This window comes from Syngnathus acus, chromosome 16, assembly GCF_901709675.1.
Source record: "Syngnathus acus chromosome 16, fSynAcu1.2, whole genome shotgun sequence".
Classification (NCBI taxonomy): Eukaryota; Metazoa; Chordata; class Actinopteri; order Syngnathiformes; family Syngnathidae; genus Syngnathus; species Syngnathus acus.
In genome coordinates, this window is record NC_051101.1 from 14,443,126 (window position 1) to 14,464,946 (window position 21,821).

The window sequence follows — 21,821 nt, forward strand, 5'->3', positions numbered from 1 at the left end:
ACTTGGTTGTTCTGCACAGAGATTCCAAGCTCACTTTTTAACATGATGATGCATCAAACTAGGAAAAAATGGATTCTGATGAAAAGGCAGGCCCACTTCTGACCCCAATCCTGGATCCATTTTGTTTGCTGCTCATTATCATTTTAGTCACCTAAAAGTTGAATCTGGCAGCCTACCCATTTGTAGTTTGGGCACAAAAAAACAAAACAAAGAACAAATTTGTTGTACTTACTGAACATTCACACAAACAACAGATGACAAAAGTACACTGTCATCTAGAAATAATTGTAGGCTGTTGAATGTCCTCAATCATTTCATGAGCATCACTTTCTTTGCCTTAAAAGGACACATTGTCATGTGAAAATATCTTACCGGGCAATCAAATTCCTATTCAGCCTCTTCATTTATCAATGGATCTTTGAGTCAGGACTCTTGCGTGTGTGAGCGCATGTGTGTGTGTGTGTGTGTGTGTGTGCGAGCGTGTGTGTCTGCATCTGTGTTTGTTGTGCGAATGTGTGTCTACCGATGCGTTAGCTGGTGTCATAACTCTGTCCGGGACAGTTTTATAAAGTGTGGTGCAAGCGGTGAAGCGGCACTAAATCACTTTTATTTGCTATGTGTGAGGGTCAGCTCTCTTGACACCCTTGCCTTGCCTGGGCCCGGGCGCGGGCCTGGGCCCGGGCCTGGGCCAGGGCCTTGACCTGGAACGGTCCTGGACACACCAGGAATGGACTGGCTGCCTTTTGCTATTGCAGCTGTGTTGTTCTAGACGTGTAGTTAAGGGAGATTTATTCTTGTTCAAACACGGTTCACCTGAGGAAAAAAGAACAGTTGCCATTTCTTTTTGCAATGCTTAGTTTAGTTTGGATGGTGCGCAACATGGTACTGCTTTTGGTGCCAGCGCAAATGCTTGCTTATTTTTTTCTCCACTTTTGCTTTCACTTTGTCTCCGTTCTCTCCAACTTACTTGCATAAAACGTGTCTGCTCCCTCCCTCGCTTGCAATGCCAAGCAAAAAAAAAGAAAAAAAAGTGCCTTGTTGAGTTGGAGGAAAAGTACAAATGGCTCCATTTTTGTGTGCCTAACGTATGGGTAGTTGGAAGCGCTGGAACGCTTTCTGTTTTTGCCTTTACACGGCCAAACATGATAAATGAGGGGGACGGACGGACGGACGGATCTGTGCTATAGCTATTCCTAGTGGCTGATCAATAATTTGCCATTTTTCTCAATCAATCCTGTTTTTGAGGACATCCTGCAATCCTGTCCAAAAAGACGGAACTTCACCACACCAAAATGCAAAAAGTTGGCTCCATTTATTCAGCTTGAAGGCAAATATGCCAGCCATTATCGGAAGGGTGTTCAATTTGGCAAGCGCATGACGGCAACTTTTCCCGCTTAATGGTCTATGAATAGTCTTTGATCGCCTTGCAGAGGCTGTAGCCACCACCACCACCACCGCAAAGCAGAGCAGAGCAGAGCAGAAAGTGGAAAAATGTGTTAAGGCCGAGCCGTAAATGACTTGACAACTATCTGAAAGAGCAGTTATCGACTCGATGCTTTTAAAATGCAGTAGCTGGCTCGATGGCTAACAACATGAAGGAATGCAAACAGGGTCAAAAAAGAACAACATGTAAATCAAGTTCTTTGTTCATTTTACAACCATAGCTGTTTGTTAACTTACATTAATTACTACATATGAAAGAGTCCGAGCAGCTGCTGCCAACCAAGCTGCTCCTATCACAAAGCAAGCTGGCAAACGACATTTCCAGAAGCTTTCCTTGTCATAAATAAATGGCCTTTCTTCAAAGCAGAGAAGAGCGGAAAGCAAAGGGGGGATACGGATGGCCATTCTCCGGTCAGGGCTTCGGACACAGCCAGCGACCATCCCAATCTCGGAAATGCGTTCGCAACCCCCAAAGAAGTGAACATTGTTCAGGGAGTTCAGGGTCACATTGCTTGGGAAATCAAATTGCAACCATTGAGTGGTGAAATATTCCATCTACAGTACAGTATGGGTTTCACAAAGTGGCCTAGCTTCATTCTATGATCACAAGAAGCACATGATTAGTGTCAGTGGAGCTAACCATAATGTAAAGCACAAGTGTTTCGAGGCTCTATCGTCTTTCCTCCTCCTCCACCAAAGCAGAAGACTGCACGCTCGTTCAAGTCCTCAATCACTAGTGAGGGAATCGAACGTGTGCTTTTTTTATGCTCACTTGGCATCACAGTAGTACAGTGTGGTACTGCTATGGAAAGTCAGGCCAGATGGAGTACACACACACACACACGCACGCACGCGCGCGCACACACACACACACACACACACACACACACACACACACACACACACACACACACACACACACACACACACACACACACACACACACACACACAGACAGCGTCAGGTGCTTGGACAATCCACTACATTTTGGTGCAGAAAATCAATGGCCTTCAGATAGATGAGAGATATAGCTGAAGGGAATTGATTAGATCTGCTTCTAATGTGGTTACTGTGGCTTTTGTTCTCACTCTATATGTAGAACATGTGGCTTACTGGAACTTGCCATTTTCTCTGCTTTCCACACTGACATGCATCACATGTACAAGCAGTCTAGAAGCTGAACATGCACAGAGCTGACCCAAAGCAGTTTCAGCCACTTAAGGAATACAGCCAAAATGAACATTTGGAGCATTCCAAATCCCAAGATTTAACATTGCGTACATGTTTGACTTTCCCCAAATGACACTTCTTACAGTGGAGCTTGTCAAGTTGACACTTGCACTTTTGCATCTACGATTGCTATGCGTAGCCAGGATGCTGGCTGGCTGGCTGGCTGGCTGGCTGGATGGCTGGATGGCTGGCTGGCTGGCTGGCTGGCTGGCTGGCTGGCTGGCTGGCTGGCTGGCTGGCTGGCTGGCTGGCTGGCTGGATGGCTGGCTGGATGGCTGGATGGCTGGCTGGATGGCTGGCTGGATGGCTGGCTGGATGGCTGGCATGGCGTCCAATTGCTGCCAGCAAAGAATTTCTACAAGCATAATCACGTTGGGGAAAAGAAGCTCTGTGGCCCCCTAAAGAAATATACTTTTGAATTAATTGTGGGGCGCTGAGGAATCTGACCCTCACAAGAACTTCAACCTTCTGGCATTTTTTCACTTCAATGTCATCAGCAAGCCTTGGCTAGAAAGAAGTGCACAGTTGGCAATTTATTGGAGATTGGACTGCATTCAAACCATTTTCTCCCCTTTGTTCAAAATTCCATTGAGACAAGAAAAGTACAGGCTGACGAACGTCTAGCGAGCGTTTGGAAAACATTTATGAGCATGAACCAACCCTGACAAGAATGCCACACTTGCTAGCACTGGGCTTGGCATCCAAAATGCAAAAGAGCTTCGCTTCTTTTCTTTTCTTTTCTTTTCTTTTCATCAAGGTGTCCATCTTTAGCGGCTTAGGGTTGAACTCCGACAACATCCCTTGCCATCCCCATCGTAGCCATCGCTCTTCACCAAAGAAATGACCTTTTATTTCTCGAAGCAGATTGTTATCGCTCATGCCAGACTGAGCTGGGCTTTGGAGCAGCTGCTGGTGAAATATCCCAAAGCCCTGGGATGACCCCCCCATTACAAAAATGAACTATTAATAGCTTCAAATTGCACCCAAATGGCTATCACGCAGGCACACCAGAAAAGCTGTTTGTTTTTTTCTTTCCATCCAAATCATTAGCAGTCCTTGGACGCGCTTCAGACATTTTCACTCGCAAAGTGTTGAAATGTGGAAAGTGTGCAAGTGCAAGTAAATCTCCACCACGTCTTTTTTTGAAGCTCAATTTGACATCTGGCACATGCAGGCTGATTTTCCGTGTGCGCAGGTGTCCAGAGAACTTTGGAGAAAGCCCTCTGGGACAAGGTGGCGGGCGTACTAGTAAGCACGTACGCCTCGCAGTTCAGAGGTGCACCGCTCCGTTCCGTTCCCTTCCGTTCCGTCGCTCGCCCGTGTAAAGAGGCTGGATGCCAGCTGAATTCTTCGTTGAAATTGGCAAGGTTTCATTTGACTTATGGGGGGGGGGGGGGGGGGGGGGGTGCCACCTCCCTACCTCCGTGGCCTATCCGAAAAGGAGGCGCCAGCCACGCTCAGCTGAAGGCTCGGCACGTCCGGTGCTCTCCATCTTTCCACTATAATTACAATGCAATTGTATATGGAGATGCTATTGTTAATGTCAATTATTCTGCCCCAAAACTCTATTGGATTCACACGACCCGAGAGTGAGTGAGGCTTCTGTTACCTGGAGTCTCTTGACCAGTAGAGGGCAGTATCGTTGAGTCTAGAGTGACAGCTCCCCTTGAAAGGCACAAATCACCCACTCTCTCTCTCTCTCTCTCTCTCTCTCTCTCTCTCTCTCTCTCTCTCTCTCTCTCTCTCTCTCTCTCTCTTTCTCTCTCTCTCTCTCTCTCTCTCTCTCTATCTCTCTCTATCTCTGTTGTTTCAGGAGGGTTAAAAGAGTTGCTTCAGGGAAGACATATATTTGTCTTGAACAAATGATGTGTCTTGTAACTGCAGTAAATCATGAGCCGCTGGTCCATGGAATTCAGAATTGTGCTTGAGAGCATCACCATTCATCTGCGTGAGCTTCACTTGCTGCCTGAGTTATGGCTCTTCAATGCAAGGAGCTGAAAAATAGACAAATTGGCACAAGCCTGAGCAGCTGGGTGAAACTAACCAGACTTGGCACTGTGGCTCACCAAAGAAATGGATCAAAACAACAACTCCACCACATATGGTTGAACTGCTCGCCTTTTCGAAGCCTTTACTCTGTGTGGAAGTTTTGGCAAGAGCACAACAATGTTAGTCGGTCAGTCAGTCAGTCAGTCAGTCAGTCAGTCAGTCAGTCACACAAGGCAGTCTACTTGATGAACCCCGAGCTAAAACATGATCCTTTAGCCTTAGTTTGTTTATGATTTACTCTCTAAGTAGATTCACCAGGGAGCAAAAACAGACACTGGCACAATTACTGTGAGGTAAAAGAATCCTTTTTACAAAGCAAATGAATATGACCTAATGGAAGTCAACATATCAATACAAAGCTGTTTTCTGTGCATTATTCTGTCAGATGCAGCTCACTCACATGGTTTTGTTCAATGAGCTTCCCATGAGCTAAGACAATGCGAGTCTCTTCTTCAAGCAATTCACTCAAGTCAAGATTTAGATATTTATTTCAAAGCCAAATGAATGTAAGATGTGAGGCACTGTGGTAGCCTGATTTTGACAACATGTAATCATAACAGAGCGTAATGCAGTGCACATTTGCCAGAGAGCCAGCGAGCCAGCCAGCGAGCCAGCGAGCCAGCGGACCAGCGAGCCAGCGGGCCAGCGAGCCAGCCGGCCACAGCCAGCCGGCCGGCCGGCCGGCCGGCCGACCGGCCAGCCAGCCAGCCAGCCAGCCAGCCAGCCAGCGAGGGAGGGCCGCGCTTGCATAGTTCTGCTTCTATTGTTTACACAGGCACGGGCAGATCGTCTCGGAATATCTAATTATTGAATAGGCCCTCCCTCGGGGATTGTTTGCAGTGTATCTAGGAATTTCTATCAGAGATGCATGAACGTACTCATTTCTCTCTGCATTTGAGCAGCGAGCGGCTCCACTCCCGGATGATGGCGCTTCTCCGCCTCTGTCCAAAGGAGGCACCCTATGGAGGAGATTTCACATCGTCGGATCCATATTATGTTGCTGGAATGGATCTCACTGCATTTCCATCTTTTTGCAAAGTTGCATTTGGCTATTATTCGTCAAGTGAATCATGGACTTTCTGATCAGCCAAATGTGGCAAAAGGCCATTCTGACAGGGATTGCTCTATTTTTAGACAATATTCTTTTGACAATTAAGAATATTCCTCTGTCATTATAAAGGCTAGATAAGATGATTACTTATCGGTCACAATTGCAAATCCATTCATTGTAATCCATTTTGCCATATATGACTGTGTTCAATGCATCTTATTCTTGACAGAGAACGATTGTTTTAGCAGGTAATGCTCCAAGAGAAAGACGAGCGCAGAAATCAGTCACGCCTGATCTAGTTACACGTGCACAACACACAATGCATGTGTGTGTGTGTGTGCGTGTAGCTGCTAGTAGTTGTTGGTGTAGTCTGCATGCAAGCATGCATGCAGACATGCATGCATGCATGTGTTCAGTCAGGTTATGAGGGTAGCGTGCGTGTTTATTTGTTTGCCTCGAAGATGCCCGCCCAGCCGGCTGCCTGCGTGGCTGCCTGCGTGGCTGCCTGGCTGTCTGGCTGCCTGCCTGCCTGCCTGGCTGCCTGCCCGCCCGCCGGCCCTCATCCACTTTTGCTTCATTTAAAACATCTGGATGTTTACACAGCTTGATATGAACTAGGCACATCGCATTATTTTAGCACAGGACCCATCATGTGTTGTCTTTATGCTCTCTCATCTCTTGGCTCATGCTCCACATTCTACACTCCCCCCCCCCCCCCCCCCCCCACCTGCTTTGGGTCCATCGGTCATCCTGCGCATTTTCTGGCTGTGTTTTTTCTTCCACAGCGCACAATAAAGCCGCATGGAAGGTCTGCTTCTAATCTCTCCATGCTGGGCTCTCCATTTGTTTTGCTTGTCCAGAGAGCCCACAATGCCGTCCGTTTCCATAGGCCAGGACCCACCGAGTGCAGATTTAATTAGATAAAGGCCGATAGTGGAAGGAGCTGGATGATTAAAATTGGACGTGGGGCTTTGAGCACAAAAGCCGGTTGGTCCCGCGGCACTGCGTGGCTCCACAACAACTATGTGTTTCACACTGAGAGGGGCAATGAGAAAGTGGGAAGGACGGGAAGGGAAGGGAGTGGGAATGTGACCGCCATGACATACTTGACTCTACCCTGGACATCACCAAGGCTCTCTGTCCGTGGATTTGCGTTTCCACAACTATGACTCCTAATCTTCCCACCTACTGGCAGAATCATCAACGCCAGTCATTTGCACCACAAGTATAAAGTACAGTACAGACTTCAAGTGCTTGTCCACTTTTTTCAAATGAACAGTCCTTCATTTTGGAGTTGCCAAAATAGCCTCAAACATGCATTCATTCACAAAGCCCCAATAATGTCATACTCAAAAGAAAGATTGATTTGTGTGTGTGTGTGTGTGTGTCTTTCAATGAAGAAGGAGCCAGATGTCTGCAGTAGTTAACTGTCAGACGTTATGAAGCTCACCACCTCATGTTTTTCTTCAAATGATGAACTTTTAAACTGCTTGGGAAGACATGGAACACCTGCATTTTTTGCACTGTGCTAAAATCCATTCCAACAAAGAAAAAAGAAATTCCTCACTAGAATAGAATAGAATAGAATAGAATAGCATAGCTCAAAAGAAATTCCTCACTATTGTGTATTCCTCACAATATAACTACTACTGTTATATTGCTTTCACTGCCTCCTTTTTGTTTAGGATTCTTTATTTCTTTGCACTTTTTTGGGCCTCACTTGATACTGTACTACTTACTATTACTCGGTGATGCAGTGGTGATCTGTGATAACAACAGACATCATCATTTTCCTGAGGCGCTAAAGTAAAAGCCCTCCGTCCGTGTAGCTCTGATACAGCAGGTTTGTTTTCAGGCAGACGGACGGACGGACGGACGGACGGACAGGAGTTGGCCAGTGCTGCTGTTTGGGATGAAATCAACTCTGCCGTAGACACAGGTCCGGACATGTTTATCTTTGGGCTTTATTAGATGTTGATGTTGGCCGTGTGAGAGAACCACTTGTTTAAAAACCTCTTTTTAGAGAGAGAGAGCAAGAGAAAGTGGAGCAGGCAGGAAACAAAGACGTCCGTCAGCGGCGCTGCTGCTGCTGCTGCATTTGTGGATTTCATCAAGTCACACACGTATGCAGGCATTTTGTTTGGCTGGCATACTGTATATGTAGCACATGAAGCGCAATCACCATTGTTGTTTATTCCTGCTACTTTAGAGGAGGAGAGTCAAAGTCTGTCACAGTCTGGGAATCCGCTTTGGGCCCACTCCGACCGAGCAAGTGAGGCAGTGAGGCTTTATTTGGACCTTGTCAGCATTGGGAACCAAAGTGACCTCCACCTGTGGCAGGGCTGTATTTCTCAACGTCAGAGGTTCGTATACCTCGGTGCTATTTAATGATGACAAACAAGGGACTAAATGCTCTGAGGTCAGAAGATGTCGTACTGCAGCTGAACAAAGACAGCATTGGTCAGGTCCGACGGATGGATGCGCACCCAAGTCTCACCCGTCCATCAACTGTCAAATGGCATGCGTGATGCCTACTGGGTTTTGTTGAATGTGTTTCTCTGTATTTTGGTGAGGCTTTGATCACTCATGTGTCGTTTTCCAATCACCTGTATGACTTTTTGTCGACAATTTGATTGGTGGCATAAAATGTCCAGTCAGTCAGCCATAAAGGGCATTGACTTTACAATGGCTCTGCCTATTTGCAGCCACTTGTCTCTCCCCCGGCCCACCTGTGCACCTTGAAATCAAGGTGCTGATGAGCAGCCCCTATCAGCAAATGCCATCTCGGCCTTGTCATCAGCGCCTTGTATGGTCACGGACGGACGGACGGACGGACGGCTGGGACGGACGGCTGGGACGGACGGCTGGGACTTTCAAAGGTTCTTTGCCAGCTGCAGCCTCCTCTCGCATTCCTTTGCCCTCCCTCCAGATTTCTTTTTCTCAATTCCAAGTCAAGCTAGTGTGTTTCTAAACGTGCAAAGAGCCATATCAGCGCAGCCCCGACGTTACTGCCGCATCGAATACAGCCAGTTTCAAAATACATTCATTCACATAGGACGTCAATGAAAAGACGTCCCTCTCAACGTTGGCCTTTGTTGGCATCAAGGCAGCAGAAGAAGAAATGTCCTTTTTTATAAAGCAGCCCTAATATCCAAGGCTCTTTTAGACCCACCCGATTGCAGATCCTGGATTTAGCCAAACTATGAATTCACCGGTGATACGTATTTCCAAGACACTGAGAAACCACACAAACGGAGGAAAGTTTTGCCCAAGGAACACCTTAAATGGGCAGGCAACATGGAAATTCTTGCACCCTAAAATGGCACTTTCACTTTATTGGATGGACTCTTCGCTAAGCCATTGATAGAAATCATTGTTGATCTTCATAACTTTGCATTTCAACACATCCTCATAGCACGGCACATAGTATTACCATTGCGACACGCTGAAAAAGATCATGTGAAGCTTCAAGCCAATGGAGAAATAGATGGGCATGTTAATGTACAATTTGGACAGCCAGCGATGATCTCAAACACAAGGCTGAAAGCATGCATGCGAATTGTGCTCATCCGATGAGGGCCACACCGTTATGGGGTTTTTGGAGGCTGATGCCGATTTTGGGATGAGCAATCTACTGGCTGATTATTATAAAACCTATAGAATGCCCCATCAATGTCGTTAAATGGGCTTCAACTACACGCAGACTTTCATGATTGGCGGGCCAACTTGGTCCACAGTATAGCAGAAAATGTATTGGACTTTGTTTTTGGCTTACAAGAACAAACGCATAGAATCGAATCGAATCGATCTTTATTGTCATTGTCACACATGTACAACGAAATTTAAAAAGTGCCAACCGATCAGTGCATAAAATCAAAAATACAAGCTAAAAACACAAAGGCAAGAGCATCTTATTGGCATGTTCACCTTGGAGCACAGCACTTGTGGTTCGGTAGTCTGAAAAGCATCTCAATTATGATCAAACGTGTTTAGAATGGGAAGATTCGATTTCATAACATGGCCAGTTTGTGCACGAAAACATGAAAGTCTTGCCAAGACCTGGTGGAAACTGCCTGGGCCAAATGTGTGGTCACCAAAGCACATTCACAAGTCGCGTGTGTGTGTGTGTGTGTGTGTGTGTGTGTGTGTGTGTGTGTGTGTGTGTGTGTGTGTGCGTGTGTGTGTGTGTGTGTGTGTGCGTGTGTGTGTGTGTGTGTGTGTGTGTGTGTGTGTGTGTGTGTGTGTGTGTGTGTCACTTTCCCGTCATCCTGTTCATGGTGCCCAATGAGACCAAGGCTCAAAAACTCAACTCAAACCTGCTGATTTTTTTTTCTTCTGCTTTCTTTCCTTGCAGGAATTTTCGGTAAGACTCTCCCGATGACATATAAAGTGTACAGGAATTTACTATCATCCTGATGTGCAGCATTTTATGACAAGTATGTACAAGGGTTCGCTGAGATCACTTTTTTTTTTTTTTTTTTTTTTTTTTTTTCTTTCCTGCTCCACAGCTCCCAGAGGCGAGTCTCTAGTCTCAGGCATATTTTGGAGCGTCAAACCCATTTGAAATAGCTGCAGTATAGAAAGTGCAAGGTTTTGTATGCACTATTGCCACAGTAGCTTCCACCATGTCCCCCCCCAGGCAGGCAGCGCGGCGTAAACGATGTCAGAGTCAACGTCTTGCTGTTTTGCCTAATCGGATAGGCGTAAAGGATCTCTCGTAGTCAATGTCTTGCTGTTTTGTGGCCGGCCGGCCGGCTCTGTGGGCCTGGCGGTTGCCATTGTGCATAGGAAACAGCAGCACATATACAGCATGACGTCTGTTTGACAAGCAAAGCACCCTGTGTATGTTTTGGGAGGATGTCTGGAGCAGTTGACGAGGCTTGTAAACTTGCGCTGCAGTCATTGAATACACTTAGTGCTGCCCACCTGACACTGCAAAGCAGAGCGGAGCAGAGCCCACCCTTGGAGACCAGCATGTTAGCCCAATATTACTCCGAATGCCTTTTTATGGATGCAGTGTGTGAAACATCATCTTAAGTGCCTTGAAAGGGATAGCTTTCAAATGAGAAAGTTACCACTGCAAACTGATTCAAATGCATTGTTTTTGGAAAGTAAAAAGGGGCCTATGTTATTGAGCTATTTCTTATCTATTATCAATTTCAAGGGCTAAATACACAAGACAGACACACACACACAATGAGTCGCAATCCTACATCACAATGACCACAAAAAAAAGAAAGAAAGAAACATCAGCATTTTACAAGACTTTTCCCTTCCAGGGCTCGACTTTGTGTGCTCTGAGCGTGGCGTAAAAACTGCCTGCTGGCGCATCATCATCATTTTCATGCCAGGGCAAGTTTAGTTGACCATTTTTGGTACTTTGGCAGACTGCGCCGTGCAATGCTGGGGGCTCCAACCAAAGACCTTTTTGTTTTCGCGCACGATAGCAATTTGTTGGCTGAAAGTAGAGAAGACTTTCGACCAGCACAGAGCACGTCAAAGTTGCGGTGTGCCGTGACAGATTGTGCACGCCGCTGATATTTGTGGTGGAGATCAGGATATTCCACTCATAAATACCATGACACCCAACCGTGTGCATAAAAGCCTTGGAATCATTGTCCAAATCAATGAATTGAAATATTCCTTTTAAGATTTTTTGAAACTCCTTGTGCTACAGCTCAGCCGCCGAGTGGGGGTGTCACACACACACACAAACACACACACACGCACCAACAATGGGGGTGCAAGACCGTGTGCCATCTTCAGGCATTTTTTGCGTGCGTCTTGCTCTTGCAAGTACTTCAGCCAGTCCGTTTCTGCTGCTGATGTCGTGTCAAAGGCGTTTGGTGCGTTTGGCACCAGATCGATTGCAACACACAAACTACATGCACACAACTTTCTCAAGTTGGCATGCTCCATAAGACAGGGCAAAATGATGGAGGGGCAACTTTCAACGTATCAGCTCCAGCCAACATGGGGAGTCGGTTGTAAATGAGTCAGTAAAGACTTTTCCAAATTCATTAGTTCACACTCACATTGCGTCTCTGCGTGCATAGCCAGAGAGGCTCGTAAAAAAGCTCTTCCCCAGTAATTGAGGATGGGATCCCCCCCCCCAGCCCGTGACCACCCTCCCTGCCTCCTCCTGTTCAAACAAACACACGGAATGAGAGAGTGGGAGTAAACCATCTCCTAGCACCTGAAGTCAGTGTGTGTGTGTGTGTGTGCATGTGGCCTGCTAACCATGAATAAACACAGTAAATGGTTTTGAGTGTACAAAGCTGCAGTTAACCTGCCCTTTCTCACGAGGAGAAAGTCTCGAGCTCTGAGAGCAAAACATTGGGGCTGCAAGCGGCAAAGGTCCTACTTTGAAAACCACACGAGTTTGAACTGTGTCGCTCGCTGTCTGTCGAGCGCTTTATCAATTCAAAGGTGGCAAATGGTTCTGGCAAAAAGCCATAACGGCGAGCGACCCCTCGGTTTGATCGTGTTTATGTGACGCTCTGCCATTCCAACGACCTGAATGATCTGCCAAGCCGACCGGCTCATTGCGCAGCGCTCCACCAAAACACTCCAATGTCCCATGTTGCCTGTGAAGCAAATGATACCAGCAGCTGGGCCCATTCGTTTAATGGCCAGCTAGGATTTCAGGGGGATGGATGCTTGACTGTTCTGGCTGAGTGCTTTCCATGTCCTTTTTTTATGACTCCTTGGAAATAAAACAAACATTGGGGCAACTGGAATTGGCTGAGAATAAGCTGAACCTGGAAAGGGCACATTTGATGCCACCAAACAAACAAACAAACTAGAAGCATCCGAATCATACTGATGTTGTCAGTTTCAAAGGCAAGATTTGAACTTCTCAGCACCTACTGAGGAAAAGGGGAATGTATTGTTTTGGTTTCCAAGGGCAGAATCTGATCTGCTCACTTTCTCCCATCTCTCTTGGGAAACGAGTAAGTTAACAACCTGATTGGCTTTGACCCCTGGACCTCAGTAACATCCCCAGCTGGACATGGCAAAGAAAGCTTGATTCCACATCCGTTCAGTTGCCGTAAGTCACGTGGTCGAAACGCTACCACGTTTTGTTTCAATTGGCAAACAGGTACAGTGACTTTCTGTTGCTGCTTTGGCTGTCCTTCAGGCGCGTAAGCGGCTTATTGTCTCACAAACCCAAATGTGTACCTTCAACCCGAGATTGACGCATGTCAACATCGTGAATAGCCTTTGAGACAACACGGCGGCTGGGATTCGCTTGTACGTAAGTGGATTGAATTGTTTACGCGTGTCAACCCACATAGCACCATCAGTCACCAGATGAACTGGCCATGGATGTCAAATGAGGGCTCTACCTCCAGCATACAAACACTGTCAACACGCACGCAGGACACCCGATATTGGATGTCAGTCCCGAGCAAGCGACAACAATGGGTGGAGTGTGTGCGTGCCTGCCTGCCTGCCTGCCTGCGTGCGTGTGTGCGCTCAGCTTCTGATTTATGAGCTGAGAGAAAATTCAATCTCAAACTGACTCTTCCACTTTGACAGCGGTGATTAACGAGAGGGTCACACACTTTCACCCCTAAATGAGCTGTATCTCGCCTCCAAAGGCATACATCTGCACCGCTTTACATGGCGTACACAGACTGTAAACACCAAACAATGAGAAGAAAAAAAGCCCTCCCCTTAAAGGCGCACATAAACAGAGGTTGACGCACGCTTCTCACTCATTACCCGGCGCTCTCTTACCCCCCTGAGCCAGCGTCGACTGACAGGCGCTCCCCCTGACTTCTCCCTGACACGTCCCCGAAGGTCAAAGGCCACCTCGGTAGTGTGAAGAAAGGTGGTGGGCCTGTGGTGCGGGTGGTGGGACCAGGGCAAGAAGTTGTTGAGGGGAGAGGACTGAAAGTGTGGGGGGGGGGGGGGGCACATTGTTGAAGAATCCTTGCGATAATGATGTTATTTGGGTGCTCCAATGGCCTGCTCAGCAGCTGTTGACAGTAATGATGTAGTGCATGAGCTTGTCTAATGAATGAATCTCACAGCTTTCCTGCATACCAGCTGTTGACTGAGCCAACCAGGCAGGCAGGCAGGCAGGCAGGCAGGCAGGCAGGCAGGCAGGCAGGCAGGCAGGCAGGCAGGCAGGCAGGCAGGCAGGCAGGCAGGCAGGCAGGCAGGCAGGCAGGCAGGCAGGCAGGCAGCCATGCAGGCAGCCATGCAGGCAGCCATGCAGGCAGCCATGCAGGCAGCCATGCAGGCAGCCATGCAGGCAGCCATGCAGGAAGTGGATGATTGATGGCAATCATCGATACCTTTCTTCCTCAAGCGCACAGGTACACACACACACGCATACATTACTCAACCAGACACATCCAAATGCATCAATGAAGCTTCATTTTGAACTTTGGTTGAAATTTGCTGGCCTTGGGCCCTGGACTTTTATTTTGACACACACAGCCTTTGGTCACACACCTTGGGCTCCTGATCAGGTAAAGATGGCTGCTCCCACATCAGTTAGCCAAGAAGATAGTCGTGATGTATAGGTTTTTGACCTGTGGTGGAATCTGACATTTAAGATTTTTTTTTTATTTGGCTTTTTTTCACATGTTGACGAAGTGACGGCCGATGGTGAGCCCCTACATGCACGTCATCCGTCCTATGTGCGCCATTGTCCCAGCTCCATTACAGTAGCTCCGGCTATCAACTTGCATGTAGTGCTGACTGACACGCAACAGTTTGTTCAATGGGAATTCAAAGGAGATGGTGTTCTCCTCCATCTGTCTCAGCGCTGCTGCTGCCGCCGCCAACTGTTTATTATTCCATCTTGACTTTATTTACTGTGGACTCGGTTTGTTCCATGCGTGATCGTGATGCCAATTTCCTTGATTTATCTGTCCATCAAATCACACGTGACACACCCAGAATGTGCGTGTACTGTACCAGCACAGCACAGCACAGCACAGCACAGCACAGCACAGCACAGCACACATGCATAGGTTGTCCTTTTGACTCGCTGGGATTTTCCACCAAAAATCCAAAAAGGCTCCAAAAAACATTATAGGAGCAGAAAGTCATGAACGCTATCACCTAAATCAATGGACTCATTTGTCCGAGACCATTCATCACAAATGTGCCTGTAAAAACAACAATTGCAAGTTTTCCAAAGCTGCTATTTATTTGGCTTCGCTTCACCTGTGTAAGTCAATACTAGTGGAATGAATATATGATCTGCTCTAGCCAAGGCCTCTTCTTTGCTCGACTAGTACGATAGGCCCCGCCCGCCCGCCCGCCCGGATGGCCCCTGCATGGATAGCCGTCCGCTAGTGTGCTCTTATTGTGTTCTGCGAAAATTCCCATGGAGCGAGCCAATCACTTTGTGTGTGACAAAGGATGCATTGAAGCGCACACACACACACACACACACACACACACACACACACACACACACACACACACACACACACACACACACACACACCACATGAGATGAAGACTAGAAGCCCTGTCCTCAAAAGTCTGGTAGCCAAGTACATGACTTTCAAAGCTGTCGCATCTCCAAAAGTTGCTGTCTTAAAAGATCCACATCGGCAGACATGCGCAGAAGGCTGTCCCAAGGCAGGAAACCTAGTCAGGAGGCCAAACGCTTGCTTAGAGAAAAGGGAAGTCCACAGCTCCAAAATCAAAGCACCTCAAATGAGAGCAAACGGGACAATGAAAGTCACCACAAGGCGTACGACAAAAACGTGGCGCTTCAATCACAACGTTACATACCTGTCCCTGGGTATTTTGGAGCGTTCCAGCGTGTGCGTGCCTGTTCCAGGGATTTTGGCGGCAATAGGCCATTATTCTTGACATTTGGATTGGGTGCAAAAATGGATGTTGATGGTTGACTCTATCCCTGCTGACTTTTATCTGGAAAATGATTTGCTGCTATCAATTATGATGATCTGATTGCATTTTTGCAACACTCCCATTTGTGTCCCACTGTGGTGTACACAGGAGATAAACAGTCACATAACTAGCAAGCCACCGCAACTGCGTCGCGTGAGTCACAATAAATTATTGGAGATCCCAAACAGAGGGCAAAAGAGAGAGAGAGAGAGAGAGAGAGAGAGAGAGGGAGAGAGAGAGAGAGAAAATAATCAGTGAGTAAAACGAAATAAAAGATTGTGGTAGGGTATGGGCAAATGTTGTTTGAATTAAAGAGTCTGCAATCCGCATCATAACTCAAGCATGAGGAGTCATCTTTAAAATGAAAAAACAATATGCTTGATGGTTACAGACATCTTAAATCACACAACTGCAAAGTTAGGATGTAACCAGACCTTTTTGTCAACAACCTTTAGGAGGTTCTCAGACAAAAAGATTGATATAGTAATGACAAGCAACAGTAACAGTGCCATAAAAGAAAAGAAAAAAAAAGCTTCCCCCTAACCTAACAATCGCAATTTGTATCAGGGTTTAACACATTTGTCAAAGTTTGGCTGCTTCAACGCTAAATCCCACATTATCTATTGCCAAAGATTCAATGAGGTTTGAAGCCCAGTGCTTCCATTTTGTGCTTGTGAAGACACGAGATCAGCGTGGCAACAAACATAGAACAGGAACGCTTGACAATGACGGACGGCTGCTGGCCAATGACGGAGCGGCAAAATTGACCCCATCCGCCCACCTCCCTCTCTTAAAAGTCACTTACACTGAACAACTGCAGAGAAATAAATATATATTCTAATATGTTGCACTTTTATTTACAAATGGTTTTACTGCACCTGTGAAATGTCTTGAAGTACTCATGTCTTTCTCATGGGTGGTGGCAGCGTCGTGGGAACCACCACTGATTCCTGCATTCCTGTCCAGCGCAAACGCAACGGCACAAACACACAAGGACACACACACACATCGCATTAACCCGCCCGCCCGCCCACCTGGTCGGATGGCCCCCCAACAGCTCCAATTACCAGACACTGACAGACAGACAGATTAGGTCTTAACGAGGCTGCTGGGGCTTGCACAGACAGACAGACACACACACACAAACACACACACACACACACACACCACAAACACACACACACACACAGACACAGTCAGTGAGTGCAGGTAGGATGAAGAAGCAGTCAAGAGGAGGTGGAAAAACATCCTCTAGAAGAGAAGGATGAGAAAGAATTAAGGAGGGAATATAATAATTATAATAATGATATCAGACAAAATGGTTCCCATTCGTTTCTCCAGCCATCATCACCTTGGCCAGCATTAACAATGCAAGTCTATCAGTGCGGCAGCGGCCGGCTTTCCAAACACAACACAACACAACACAACACAACACAACACAACACAACACACTGGGCATTTTGACACCCTGACTGTAAATCACTTTTCTTTCGCCTCTGAAACAAATGGAAGCAAAGAGAAAAACAAATTGACAGAGTTTCAGATGATTTGTCTTTTCTTGTTGTCTTTCTTTCTTTGACCATCATTTACTAACCTTGGCTGATTTATTTCCCAACTTGTGGATGAGGTGTTGACAAAACACCAGATGCATTTCAACATGGAGGCTTGGAACAGAAAAATGTTTGTTACGTCAAATAGTTGAAAAGCAGGAAAATTGATCTCTCCAGCCAAACACGAAGGCAACTTAAGAATGAATCATGTCCCCGGCCGCCAATTAGTTGTCCTCACAGCAGCCGCAGAACGTATTGTGTATTTTCTTGCCTCGCTCCTCATGTAGTATGTGTGGTTTGGAAGTTGGGCAACAGGTCAATTTGAGTCCCTTTTGCCTTTTTCGTTGAGATGATTTTCAGACCGCACCACTCCAAATGCCACGCCAGAGTGGATGTATCAGCGTGCCATCCATCCAGCCATCCATCCATCCAGCCAGCCATCCATCCAGCCAGCCATCCATCCAGCCATTCAGCCAGCCAGCCAGCCAGCCAGCCAGACAGCCAGCCAGCCAGCCAGCCAGCCAGCCAGCCAGCCAGCCAGCCAGCCAGCCAGCCAGCCAGCCAGCCAGCCATCCAGCCAGCCAGCCAGCCATCCAGCCCATTCAGCCAGCCAGCCAGCCAGCCAGCCAGCCAGCCAGCCAGCCAGCCAGCCAGCCAGCCAGCCAGCCAGCCAGCCAGCCAGCCAGCCAGCCAGCCAGCCAGCCAGCCAGCCAGCCAGCGTCACATTAACACTAATGACTTAAGACGGTCTTCTTCATCAAGTGTTTTCGAAGCCACTCGCCAAAAAAGACTGGCTCCGTGTTTGATTCAAACCATCTTGACCCTATTATGTTGACGATGGACTGAAAGGAAAAGCGGCGCACAAAAAAAGACAAGGGCTGAAGAGTGAAATTTGAGAGAGAGAGGGAGAGAGAGAGAGAGAGAGAGAGAGAGAGAGAGAGAGAGAGACAGAGACTTTCCGGGACAGCTCATTGAATCCAGATGACAGCTTCCTCTCTCTGTCCAGCTCCGAATTAGGGATCATCCGGAAGAGCACACTTGGCAAACCTTTCATTCTGCTCCTGGAAACACAAATTGCTCATTACTTTGGATTTCGACGCTTAGGAAATTGTCACATTTTTTGGCAAAAGAAAATATGACTTGATGTCTTCATGCTTGCTTCTCCACACAAATCTTGCAGCCTGACTGTGAAATTGCCATCGCCTGTATTGGTCTTCTAATAATGACTAGCAGTACCTAGCGTGCATTTGCATTAGCAATATTTTTCTAATTATTAGTCTGATCTAGTCTGATTGGCACTCAGCATGAAGGGTTGGAATTGGGGGGTTAGATCACCAAATGATTCCCGAGCGTGGCGGCGGCAGCGGCGGCGGCACCGCTGCTGCTGCTCACTGCTCCCCTCTCCCCCAGGGGATGGATCCAAATCACACGGGGATGGGTTCAACGCAGAGGACCAATTTCCCCACACCCAGATGTGTGTGTGTGACGATCATTGGGACTTTAACTTTAACTTTTAACTTTAGTTTGAAAATCTGCACGCACACACACACACACACACACACACACACACACACACACACACACACACACACACACACGCACGCATGCATGCACAGGACATTGAGAAGAATGTCAGGAATGATTTAATTCCTGCAGCATCATGTTGTTACACAGCAACTCCTGGATGGGTGCAGGTTTTTTTTTTTTCTCTATTGTGAATGGACTGCAGGAAACGCGGTCGAAAGATAAACACACCCACGTATTCAAGGTCACACGCAAGCACAAACCAATGACATGTCCTCAAAAATGTTGCATTGTGCTGCCTTTCAAGCATACACAACACTCTAGCCAGATCTTTTTCCAGTATGCTGTCATCATTTTACCCCCCCCAGATAATCAATCTACTGCCATAGGATGTTCAGGTAACACTGCTCACTTTGATGTCGCCAGCTTTTTACTCCATTTTTGAAAGTGCGTGAGAAGAAGAAAAAAAACAAAGCTGCCCTTTGTAGGTTGGTGGAAAGTGTAAACGTATATACGTCGATGCAGACATGCCTTGGTGGAAAGTGTAAACGTATATACGTCGATGCAGACATGCCTCGGCACTCCTCCAGTGTGAAGATTGATCAGACTGGGTGGATGGCTAACCTGATGGAAATAGAGATAAGCTGCCAGCTCATACCGCCTTGGCTGAGGAAGTGAATGTGTGCTTCTACAGCTGCTGGAAATAAAAAGGCCTCAATGTTTGCAGCATGACGTGGAAGAAAATGTAAATGCCCAGTGTGTCAGCATGGGAGCAGTGTTGCAAAACGTTTGCACAGCGCGCCTTGCCTCATTATCAGAGGCGGGCGGGCGGGCGGCCGGTTGGGCGGGCGGCCGGACGGACGGACGGACGGACGGACGGACCCTCCAAATTCCCATCCTGATTTGTTTGCTTGAATAGGGAGTTAATTTGAGAACGGCTGATGATAATAAGCACCTCACCTCCCATCTCTTATCAGCTCTGGATAGATGGAGGAGTGGATTTCAACTTGACTTTGTGTTTATCCCTCAGATTGATAATGCTCATCTGCTGAACTTTCCTCAGCATTCTCCTCTCCTCTCCTCACTGCTCTTTGCTAACAAATGGTGCCATGACAGGTTGGTTGGGTCCAGCTTTCCAAGCATTGGATGTCACAGATCTCCTCTGTGAAGTGAGCGCTTTCTTCCAAATCCTACGTATCCCCTAGCATACAGTCGGTACTGGGCTCAAGCTGAGCTTGTCTCCAAACGACTTCAATCATAGCCTGAAGCTCAGCTGGCCAATGAATGTCGATGCAGCTTTTGCACCTTGTGTCTTTTTGATGAGAGATCCATTTTTTTGTTCTCAAACAAAGAAAGCAGCTCTTCTCTAAGCAGCTGTCTGATCCTGACAATCAAATCCCATTCTTAGCTCACATGTAAAGAAGACTGGGATTTGGGAATTCCTTGTGAATAGTGCTAGCAAAGGAATCTAAAAACATGACTAGGGCACGCACACTCACCTAACTTGTGTGAGACGGATTCCACCTCAGGATGTTTGACTGACTGCTTGTTGGTCTCGACTCTGCGACTGGCTGGCGACCACTTCCGGTCTTGTCACATCCATCAGAAACACACCAAAAGGCGTTACAAAGTAGTCTTGAGTAAGAAGGGCATGGTTTGCTTTGGCCACTTTCTCCAAGTTAAGGAAATTCCTTAGGCTCACTCTTTTGCACCCTTTGGAAGGAACAACGGAGCAGCCTGGCATGAACAAGCTCCACGCAGAGTCCAGCTCATCAACAAGCACGTGGGAGCAAAAAGAGACGCACGCACGCACGCACGCACGGGAGGTTATGAAAACTTCATTGGCTACACTTTTGTGCATTGTGGCCAATGGATGCAATTTAGCCATCAAACCCTTTTGGAGGAGGTCATACCTTTTTTTGATGAAAGAGAAGACTAGTATTGCTTGTAGTGAGGCTTTCTTTTCCATTTTGTGTCCAGCTGAAGTGATGTTGTATGCAGTGCTGGTGCATTTTGCAAAATCCAAAAGAAGCCACCGGGAGGGACCACAAGAGCAAGGTTGGGATCTTTTGCCTCCCTTTTGGCGGAATCCTTACTTGTGTTCAGATTGCCGAGCAAACGGGTTGCCAGCTTGCTTTTGCTTTCTTCCGATACAACCTTCCTCCTAAATGTTCTTTGCAACATCTACTCTCTCAACTCGTCTTTCAGCCTTTGATTCATATTGCATTTGTGGAATATCAATTGGGAAGAAAATGCGGCGGTGGCCACTGAGCGAATGGCAACTCGAAATGAAACGGCGGCCGGCGGGCTCACCTGTTTTCCGGCTTTGGTTGCGTCCCATTTGCGAGATGGATCCAAATGACGCGTTTGGACTAGCGGGGGTGGATGGAACATATGACTGTGAAGAAAATGTTTGACTTGACTCCACCTTCTTTAAGCTCATCTGTCAAATGGCGTATTTCGCAAAACATGAGCGACCATACGGCCGCCGCATCATTTACTATTGGCTCATCCAGCCAGCCACACTTTCCAGATGAGGGAGGGCAGGCAGGCAGGCAGGCAGGCAGGCAGGCAGGCAGGCAGGCAGGCAGGCAGGCAGCAGGCAGGCAGGCAGGCAGGCAGCAGGCAGGCAGGCAGGCAGGCAGGCAGGCAGGCAGGCAGGCAGGCAGGCAGCCACGCAGGCAGGCAGGCAGGCAGGCAGGCAGGCAGGCAGGCAGGCAGGCAGGCAGGCAGGCAGGCAGGCAGGCAGGCAGGCAGGCAGGCACGTGAAAACAGCAGGCAGAGCATGTCAAAGACACATGACTTGATACAAACACAATCGATGAGAGGCAGTAGGAAGACTACAAATGTAATTATGACTCAGGGGAAAACCCCACCATGATTACATTCCAATGTAGAATATGTTCTGGAACTCATAGTGGACCAGATACTTTGGAAGGATTTGCGACCGGATGAAGCCAAAAGTAGACAGAAAAGCATGGATGCACTCATTCAAAGGCTAGAAGGTTCAAACAAAAGTTGCTTCTGACGACCGACCGATGGCCTAAAGCCTTTGCTATGGTCACACAAAGTACCAAAATATGAACCAA

General features: G+C 47.3%; 1 protein-coding gene across 1 annotated transcript in view; it reads right to left on the reverse strand.

The window, feature by feature from the left end:
- Positions 1-809: 809 nt before the first annotated feature.
- The window catches only part of LOC119135832 (SH3 domain-containing kinase-binding protein 1-like), a 23,170-nt gene continuing 2,158 nt past the window's right edge, over positions 810-21,821 (reverse strand). Inside the window, exons 7-9 of the mRNA XM_037273782.1 lie at positions 4,762-4,771; positions 1,424-1,525; positions 810-813 (exon numbers count right to left, since the gene is read on the reverse strand). Coding sequence (XP_037129677.1) covers positions 810-813; positions 1,424-1,525; positions 4,762-4,771 — 116 coding nt within the window. The remainder of the gene's footprint in view (positions 814-1,423; positions 1,526-4,761; positions 4,772-21,821) is intronic.